General features: G+C 35.2%; 1 protein-coding gene across 2 annotated transcripts; it reads left to right on the top strand.

Annotated features, from left to right (window-relative positions):
- Positions 1–2,376: 2,376 nt before the first annotated feature.
- Positions 2,377–10,351, top strand: LOC147299900 (Calcium-dependent lipid-binding (CaLB domain) family protein). 2 transcript variants are annotated; one of them, XM_086255142.1, is made up of 4 exons: positions 2,377–2,542; positions 3,578–3,733; positions 8,773–8,868; positions 9,626–10,351. In XM_086255142.1, exons 2-4 carry the CDS (start codon positions 3,623–3,625, stop codon positions 9,920–9,922), a joined length of 504 nt encoding a protein of 167 aa, XP_086111268.1. In that variant the 5' UTR covers positions 2,377–2,542; positions 3,578–3,622; the 3' UTR covers positions 9,923–10,351. The 2 variants fall into 2 exon arrangements, with proteins under 2 accessions (XP_086111268.1, XP_086111275.1); XM_086255149.1 differs by lacking the exon at positions 2,377–2,542 and adding an exon at positions 2,720–3,076.
- Positions 10,352–10,647: the final 296 nt, after the last annotated feature.

Genomic DNA, 10,647 nt, shown 5'->3' with positions numbered 1-10,647 from the left:
TTGGTACAGCTCATCCCTCTATTAAATTGGTGCTATAGAAGCAGTATAATTTAGCTCCTGGGGTGTAGGTGTAGTTCCTAAACATTGAGAATTTGTGGGGCACAAATACTAACTGTTGACAGGGAAATGATGCTTATGACCAGTAGTAGATAAAAGTAATTTCCATGCTTATGACTGTGAATTGGGGTTGGTGTCTCTTGCAGCCTTGGATGTATAATAAGAATAATGCTACTAGGTGGTTTGAGTTTCGACCTCTATTAGAGAGTTGGTCGGCAAGGAAGTTAGTAAATGTGATCAAATAATAGAGTTGGTCGATCAGCAAGGGAGTTAGTAAATGTGGTCTTAATAAATCAAAATGACAAAATGTAACCCATGTGTTTGATTTATTTTATAATTGGATGAGAGAGAGGTTGACTAAAGAAGAGGGGTTAGAATTACATCCATTGAAATCCAACAAAATTCATTAAAATCCAATACTACAAAATTATGTAAAATCCTATGAATTCTTTGGAATTCCATTACGTACAATTTACAATTCATGAAATCTGCAATACTCCATATCTCTTTTAAAATCTATTAAAATCTGAGTTTTGGGACACCCCCTTACTTTCTGTTTTAGTTTTAGTATTAGGTTATTAAGTTATTACATAGTTTTTTTATAGGCCAATGCTATTCAGACCACCCTAAATTGCTAAGTTGACCACCCTATTTTAAAATTCCAACTTTACCCTTAAAATAAAAAAATTTCAATTTTGTTCGTTGGGTCATTCGACAGTTATCTACCGAAATATTTATGATTATTCGACAGTTATCTGCTGAACATTGGTGGATTATTCGGTGGATAACTACCGAATGGAAATGAAAAAGGCATTCGACAGTTATCTGCCGAAATATTTGTATTTATTCGACACTTATCTGCCGAACATTGGTGGATATTTCGATAGATGACCACCGAATGGATCTGGGTGATTTTATCATGTTTTTGCAATAAAGGGTAAAATAGGAAAAAAGTTAAAAAAAATTTATTAGGGTGGTCAACTCAGCACAAAAGGGTGGTTTGCATAGCCTCCCTCTTTTTTATATATATATAATAGTTTATTAGGTTATTACATCTGTTTTTGGTTATTAAGTTAGATAATAGTTTTACGTTATGAAGTTATTATATATATATATAAGTACTTTAAAACTAACTAGTTAGCAAGTTAATACGAAGCTAACCATGCTTTTGGGCCAATTACATAACTAATTTCATAATCTGAACCATCAATAATTTAGGCTCTACTTCAAAGATCATCATTGCAAAAAATTAACTAAATCGAAAATCATGTAGTAATCTAATTAAGATCAAATAAATAGACAATCATTATTTTCGATAAAAACATATAAATAGTTGTTATTATAATCAAATGACTAAATGATTTCCGATTTTGGACATTTTTTACAGGGATAATCTTTGAAGTATAACATAAAAAATAGACGGTTCAGATTTTGATATTACATTATACAGTGGGCCCAACAAGGTGGTTAGCTTTGTATTAACTTACTAACCAGTTAGTTTTAGAGCATTCTTATATATATATATATATACCTAATTATAAATTATATCTATATAAACCCTATACTCTAAACCATATATCATATACTCTATATTAGTATACTCTATACTTTATACCATATATACTACAATACTCTAAATCCTATACTAGTATACTCTATACCCTATACCATATATATAAGTAAGTCATTTTCTTTTATCCAACCCTAATTTGCCCGCTCCTAGTTGATAGCCTAAACTGCCCCGGTTACTAAAACGATGTCCGCCCCGGTCTTGGACAAGTTCAATTGTACAGGTCAGCAGAAGGCAATCGTTTGACTGTGCTCAATGGATAGCTTTAGTTAGGCAATCCACCCCATTTTTTTTTTGGGTCAAACTGTCAAAGTATATTACTTTAGTGTGAGAGTGAGGTGAGACGGCCTCATTTTTCAATCTTAAAAGTGATGCACGTGGAGTTGTGGATGGTTCACATGGGAATCTCATGTTGATGGGCGCCTAAGAAGTAAGAAATGCTTTCTGATTCACCAACTCACCAACCATGTGTTCTCGAATAATATATTATTCTTCACTGCCAATCCGGACCAATTATGAAACACTGTTACAACCATGATACATATAATAACAATCAATTAACAACAAAGGTAGACTAAGAATTTTTCTTAAAAATAAGGGAAGGCAAATATTCCGCAATAGGAAGTCAGAGTCAGCTCAGACCCCACTCACATAACTAAAGACCTGGTTTCCTTGACTCAAATGTACAAAGACATAAAACAAAGTAGACACAATCCTTACTGACACGTGCCTGTTTAATCATTGAGGCATTAACTCCTCGGCGACCTGTAGTTGCCGGTAAGTGGTAACTAGGTGATCCCGCTGGCCACCGGTATCTTATTTGGCGGTGAATAAGGCACAACCCACGACACAGCCAACAGCCAGAAGCACATATGCTCAATATCCATAGCAGAAACCAAGCAAATCCTTGATCGGGTAACTTGTTTTCATCTTCTTTCTGTTTTTCTTTTTTCTTTTTCTTGCTTTCAAAAATAGATTTTTTTGGGTTTGTATTTGTTAGAGCAATGAAAAACTGAATATGTTCAATGATTTGTAAACTAGCCGGTTCGTATTTGTTATTTTGTTGTAATGTTTTGGGTATTGCTTTGAGTTTTTTAGCAATATTAATGGAAAATGTGCGACATAAACAGCTCCTTTGTTTTTTTACTTTTATGCAGAATCTTATCTTTTCTTTTATGTATAGATTCTAAGCTATTCGTGCATAATCACACAGCGTTTCTGTAATCTAAGATGTTCTTGCACGCCACGTCTCGTTCAGAAGTCTCCCTCCCTCTCTCTCTCTCTCTCTGGTTATGCACACACACACAAGTCACAAACACATACATATGTAGTTGGGGTTTTATATGCCGGGCGAAGGTTTTGTTTTAGTTGTACTAAAATGATGTTTACGTTCCTCACTTGTGCTTGTTAATTGGAATGTTGGACATATGACGAATTGTTGTTGATTTGGTAATATTTCAACTTTCAATCCTGGCTATTAAATCTAATCTTTCCTATATTTTGCTTGCATTAACATTTTTTCCTTTGATGCTCTTTTGCATTCCCTTTCCCCAAATTTTGCATTTCCCTTTTCTTTTCCTTGCCTTCAGAGTTCAGAATGAAATGAACCATATTTTGTTAGACTTCATTTCTTTTGTTAATTTTCTGGAATAGGCAGAGTGAACTATATTATATAACTGGGCTTTTTTGTTTTTAAGACTTTGTTCTTGTTCTTTCATAAGCATCCTCTATTAAGTGAAATGCCATGGAATGTTTTATGTTTCTTGTACTTATATGGTTCAATGTACTCTGGATGAATTCTGGATTTGTTTTAAGGTTTGGAGCACAATTTATAGTAATTCTGTAATATTTCTGCTTTTTGGCTCTTCATTTCAATTGACTAGTTCAGAATATACATATAGTCTCGTGTTTTTCTTTCCCTTATTGTTAAATATGGCGGGTCATGTGCAGTGGTTGGCCTTCTTTATATGGTTGACGCATTTCTGGAAACAAAATATGGGAGAGCCATTAGGGGTACTTAAAGTTACAGTCGTGCAAGGGAAAAGACTGGCAATCCGCGATTTCAAGAGCAGTGATCCTTATGTTGTTGTCAAGTTGGGCAATCAGGTGGATTCATTCTCCATTTTATTTGGAACTGTTTCTATGAGGTTCATAGAGATGCTTTAATATCCTGCATGAGCGCACACACTCACATAAATATTGTTGTTCCGCACATGCATGTGCACACACAGTGCTGTCTGGCTCTGTTGCCTTTACTCTCCCCTGAAGTGGATTGAATTCTCTTCATTAACAGATCCTTGGAATATACCTTTACATCTAGGGAATTTGTGTAGCTTGTAAGCTTCCTTTATAAGATCTGTGTTTATGTTGTAGGGAGGATGAGTAACACTTATCTTCTAGCCTGCATTGAATCAAATTGTCTACGATACTGAATGAAAGGAAGGTTATAGAAATCTATGTTCAATGCTTATTGAAGCTAGATTGAAAGAGTCTATTGAGATGAAGAAAAAAGGGGCCTACCTAGCTTTTTTATTTTTTTATTTTTAACTCATTTAACTGAAAGAAATTATTTTTATTTTTACTGATTGAAGGAGAACCTCTGACCAAATAAGAAAAAAAAAAAGCACCTTTCATTTTCTTATGATGAGAAGAACCATTCAAAATTCACCAAGTCTTCACTTTAGCCAGAATAATTTGTGCCTTCATATATGATTCCTTTAGCTAGTTTATCAAGAAACCAAATTACTCAATGGATACTATTAAGGAGTTTATACCTTAGAGATATGCACATTTTTACATACATACTTGCAGGTTGGAACTATATCTATGTAGTGAATTAAACCCCCTTGTGTTATTCTTTGATGTATTTAGATTTATAGCAGTTTTGGCAATAGGAACAAGCAGCACACAGAAAAACAGCAAAAAGAAAAACACACGAGAACACCAAAGATTTGTTATCGAGGTTCGGCTAACTTTGCCTACTTCCCCGTGTGATCCTTAGAGAATCACAGCTGCACTATGAAGATTAGAAATAGATTACAAGAGCTTATTGAAACCCTAAAACTAACCCTCTACCCGCAGCTCCTTCTTTCTCTCTCTATCACTCTTGTGTTTCTACCTTTCTTAAGAACTTATGAAGACTTGAGAAACTCCTCTCTTAAAATTTTTAGACCTGCCAAGCCCTACTTATAGACTATAGGGTTTAGCTTACATTCCCTTGACTTACTAGGATACCCTAAACCTTTTAGAATAGGGAAAGGAACTTTCTTCCCTAAATCTAACCTTAAATCAACTAGGAATACAAGAGAACTATTTCCTAAAGCTACTAGGAAATACTTGTGCACACTTTTCTCTAGTTTCCTAAGAGCATGTACAATGGTTTTTTGCTATATGCTATGCTATATGCTATATTTAGCATGACTTTTAGTATTTAGCAATAGCTTTTGTGCTTTTTGCTCCAATGGCACAAAAGCTATAGCTATATGTTAGTATGTTTATATTTTTAATATATTCATAAATATCCTTATAAATTAAATTTAATATTTTAAATTATTTTAATAATTATATTATTGTAAATATTTTAATGAGATCTTTAATATGAACTCAATATTAAATATATTTAAATATTATAATTTTAATACCCAAATTAATATTTTATTATTTTTCCTGTCAAAGTCAAGGAATTGTAACATTTGAATACATGGCCAATCAACCCATGACAACTGCCCATCCTCATGCATTTTGCTGCAATCTTTTACACCCACATGAATATCCTTTCCTCTCTCTTTCTCTCTCTTCGTGGGACCCGACACTTTTTCAACCAATTACTTTCTTTCACATGGTTTTTTAATTCTTTCTTTACCCATATTTTTTAAATGGTAGGTCCACTTTTTTCTTGAGTTCCTCAATAGCAGTTGCTAAATTTTCTGCTATATATTGGAAAATTTAACAATAGCATAGCAAATGCTACATTGAGCTATGCCATTGTAATGAGCTTTTTTATCAATTATGCTATATTTAGCATATAGCATAGCATTTAGCCATGCCATTGTACATGCTCTAAACTGATTAGGAATCCTAAAACCAACTAGGACTTCAACGAGCCAATCACAACAATCTCCACCTTGGAAACCACCGAAATGATTGTTGCAGCCTTCAGGATGTCTTGAACTTCTTGAAGTAACCCCAAATCAAATTCCAAGAACCTTCACCTTGGCAAGAGTCTTCTCGCCTCAATGTACCTCAAGTGAGGAGGTGCTCCACCTCAATCTTTAGTAACTTGAAAGATTGAGCAAACTCAAATCAAGTTTGAACTTCTCCTTGGTACTTTGAATCTGTTCTGCAACCCCAAGATTCTCCTCACCTTTTGTCCCATAAACCCATTCATAGTCAATTTTCTCCTTGGATTTAGGAACTAACTTCCAACTGAAGTTTCTTTGTAGAGACAACCTAACACTCATCCGATATGTTCTCATTTCTTGCTCTCACAAGCCCTCTTGAATGTAGTCGGATTTGCCTTACTAATCCCATAGTAAACTCTGTCATTTTCCCGCCAAGACTTATGAGTTAGCTTGATGGTACTTTTGGGCCTGGACTGCCTTGTGCTCCTTGGCTCCACCTGTTCTTGAACCTTTGTTGATTGTTGTTGCTACCTAATCTCTTTAACCCTTGTGTCATGTTCCACCAGCTTGGAATTGGTCTCCACTTGAACTGGAATTTCCTTTATAATCACCTTGGTTGTTCTTATGGTTGCATCTTTCTTATCAACAATCAATTCTTCCTCATCTTTCTTGACTTCCCTTGCTGCATCCTTGAAGTCAATCTTTGATCAATGATTAACCAAGCAACAATAATGGCTTGCTGCTTCTTCTTCTTTAGCCGTAGCACTTATTTGATGGGGCTCCTCCTTTGTGAGATGCCCTTGCTCTCCCTTGTCACAATGCTCCTTGAGCTCAAATTCCAAGCTTTCTTTGGTAGACGCAGCTGCTCCACCTATCAATGTAACCCCAAAAAGCTTGTAGAGATTATTAGATTGCATAACTCCTCTTATATTCGTACTTGATCATTTTGTGACTTTGAGCTTCCCTGCTCTAGACTTGAATGCATACCCATTCCTTTCTAGAGTTCCAAGAGAAATATGATTTTTCTTTAATGAAGAAACATACCGTACGTTACCTAGCAACCTAACAATTTCATCTTGCATCTTCACCTTGATTGTGTCAACACCATGAATCTTGCACACAGAGTTATCCCCCAACACAACTTTGCCACAATTTGTTTCTTCATATGTATAAACCAATCCTTGTTTGCACACATATGAAAACTGCATCCGGAGTCCAAATATCAAGTATGAGGAGTAGAAATACCTGAAGATACTGCCAAAGGCTCACCATTGTCGTCAACCACGACATTGCTTGAACTTGAGTTTTTGGCCCCTTTCTTCTTTATCTCCAACCATATCTTGCAATCTCTTTTCCAGTGGTCTAGTGCACCACACTCAAAGCAACCAGATTCATCATCGGATTCATTGGATTTAGACTTCCCCTTTTGACCAAATTTACCACTCCTTCCCTTCAACCGACATTTCTCTTTGCCCTTAACATAAAGGCCTTGTGACTGAGAGCCTTCGGTTAAGTCATCTAGCTTGGCATATGACTGGAGGGCTTGTACAATGTCATCAAGCTTTAGAGTCTCATTTCCAAATATTAAAGTAGTTCAGAAGTGGTTGAAAGAAGGTGACAAAGATCGCAGCAGAATGATAGCCTTATCATCATCCTTGTAAACTTCTTCAACCTTTGGAGATTAGCTATGCAATTTTGGAACTTGCATATATGATTTGCACCGTCTCCTCCTTCTAGTCGAAGCCCGAGTATTTCATCCTTTAAGAAAAGTTTATTGGACAGAGTTTTGCCCATGTAAACGCTCTCCAATTTTTCCCATGCTTCTTTTGCTGACATCTCTTCCGTGATGTGAGACCTCACAGATCTTGTGAGGAGGATCTCTATTGAACTCTTGGCCTTCTTGAGAACCTTGTTTCATGCACCTTCTTGCATGTTTGCTAGTTTCTCACCAGTAAGTGCATCATCCAGATCCTGCTGCACCAACACATTCCTCATCGTCCATTGTCAATCTGTAAAATCATCATTGTAATTATACGGCTTCAAAGCAGGCCTTATATCCCCGAAGTCCATGCTTCTTCCTCCTCTAGACATCACAGAAACCTTTGAACCTGGCGTTCTGATACCACTTGTAGTGAATTAAACCCCCTTGTGACCTTATTCTTTGATATATTTAGATTTATAGCAGTTTTGGCAATAGGAACAAGCAGCACACAGAAAAACAGCAAAAAGAAAAACACACGAGAACACCAAAGATTTGTTATCAAGGTTAGGCTAACTTTGCCTACGTCCCCGTGTGATCCTTAGAGAATCACAGCTGCACTATGAAGATTAGAAATAGATTACAAGAGCTCATTGAAACCCTTAAACTAACCCTCTACCCGCAGCTCCTTCTTTCTCTCTCTATCACTCTTGTGTTTCTACCTTTCTTAAGAACTTATGAAGACTTGAGAAACTCCTCTCTTAAAATTTTTAGACCTGCCAAGCCCTATTTATAGACTATAGGGTTTAGCTTACATTCCTTGACTTACTAGGATACCCTAAACCTTTTAGAATAGGGAAAGAAACTTTCTTCCCTAAATCTAACCTTAAATCAACTAGGAATACAAGAGAACTATTTCCTAAAGCTACTAGGAAATACTAATTAGAAATACTAATTAGGAATCCTAAAGCTACAAGTGCACACTTTTCTCTAGTTTCCTAAACTGATTAGGAATCCTAAAACCAACTAGGACTTCAATGAGCCAAACACAACAATCTTCCTGCTATGAATTATATATAGTTGTTTCTAAATTGTACATACTTCAGAGATATGCACAATTAGAATTTCCAATTGTCTATACTTCAAATTTCATGTCGCAGATTTTCACAATTTTGGCATAATATAAATTAAAACATCATTTGAGCATTTCTTGTAAGCACATGTAAAAATTCTTAGGGTATCTACGTTCAATGACTTTGTATGTCAATAAAGTTGTTTTACTGCAGTTATATCTTGAACTGACTCATTAATATTATCTTTACCAGATGGCAAAAACGAAGGTTATCAACAGTTGCCTTAATCCTGTTTGGAATGAAGAGCTAAGCTTTTTCCTTACAGAATCAACTGAAGTTCTAAATTTGGTAAGTTAAGACATTTAAATTTGCAATTTTGATTATGAACTTGATAGATTATATTGTATTTTTTGGTAAAAAATTTATATTATGTCAATATTATACCAGTGTTTTTCTTTTAATTTTTACAAGTTTATTTTTTTCTTTTCTGATTTTATCAAGTTGCAAGCATGGCATATAATAAAAAGGGAATCAAAGACCTGGTACTCAATCATTGAATTGGGGCATTTTCTCTATTCTTCTTACCCTAAAAAATCAGGGGCACCTTGCATCCTTGAACCGATAACCATCTGTCTTCTAACCTAGCCTCCCAATTACTTTTTGGAAGCATATCAAGTTTTAAACAAATTTAGTCCAGTAATTTTGTAAGTTTGAAGTTGAAGTAATAAACTTGATGTCCACATAAGTGTGCTGGAATAGATTTAGCCTAGTGGTTTGTATGTTGAAGTTGAATTAATAATGTTGTCCTGCTCCTAAATTTGGATGTCTTTGCTGTCTTGTAGTTGAGCATGTTAATATAGATATTAATTGTTGAACTTTCTCTCCTCAAGGAAATTAATATTTTTTATGGCTTTTTCCAATATACATCTAGTATTGTTGATCTTTTGTTCAATTTTATAATGTTATTTATTGTTTTGAAATCAACATTTTCTGTGTAATTTGCTATAGATATAATTTTTAGTTGGTGAGAATAATTTTGGAAATGCTATTGACATTACTACACTCTAGCCATGTATGGCATATGACAAAAGTGCTTTTTCCATAGGAAGTGTTCGATAAAGACTTTCTGAAGACAGATGATAAAATGGGGTATGCTCACCTCAGCCTTCACCCAATAGTCTCCGCTGCTAGATTGAGGCAGATTTTACGAGTTTCTTCTGGTGAGACAACTTTAAGGAAGGTTCTCCCAGATAGTGACAACTGCCTAGTCAGGGAAAGCTGTATTACTTGTGTAGATGGTGAGGTGGTGCAGAGTGTGTGGTTGAGGCTCTATGACGTCGAGTCAGGGGAAATAGAATTGAAAGTCAAGTTCACTGATGCACCTGTTACTCCCTCAGGGTAGTGCAGATTTACTATCGGGCTTAGGTGTAGACCTCTAACAAGGGGGAGAAGAGTTCAATCTCTGTATTGCATGGTCATTCTCCAATGTTACTCTCCTCTAGGAACTGTCAATTTAGTTTACCGAAGATTTAGTATAAATTTGTAGTGGCCAAGTGGGAAGTAGGTTGCATGAATGTTTGAAGTCTGATAAAATTGAAATTCCTGTGCATGTATAAATGTAATATAGATTCTATGGAAGATGGTGTGGTAAGCTTAGATTATATTTTTTTGGGTGGCAGCCAAAACTGATTTTTACTGTCTCTAGCTCCTTGGTGTCTGCAATCGAATTCTTACTTCCTTTAGTTTTGGACGTTTTGGTTACTGTAAAATGACTGGATTTTTTTTGTCAACTGAGACTGTTGCAAAATTATACAATAAGCCTGTTGCCAAATTTGCTAAGTCTCAAAATGTGAGCTAGGAATGACTGATGGAACGCAGGATACTAAATGGTGGATGATAATGTATGTCTTCTGTTATTTCATGAATCAATTGCTGTTTCTGATTCTTGTAAAAGGCCTTTTGTGTTTATTTTTGTTGACAGCACCTTTTTTGTTTTTTATTTTTTTTAAATTATATATATTATTTCTTTTATGTTAAAATGAAAAAAGAGCATGGTGTAAAGTCCTGCACCATTGGTTCTCATAGGAATTATTAAGAGGCCTTTATTTTTTGTGGGCAAACCATAAG

This window comes from Dryas octopetala, chromosome 1, assembly GCF_963921425.1.
Source record: "Dryas octopetala chromosome 1, drDryOcto1.1, whole genome shotgun sequence".
NCBI classification, from domain to species: Eukaryota; Viridiplantae; Streptophyta; class Magnoliopsida; order Rosales; family Rosaceae; genus Dryas; species Dryas octopetala.
Note: the sequence above shows the minus strand (reverse complement) of the source record. Positions and strands in the feature narration are given on the sequence as shown.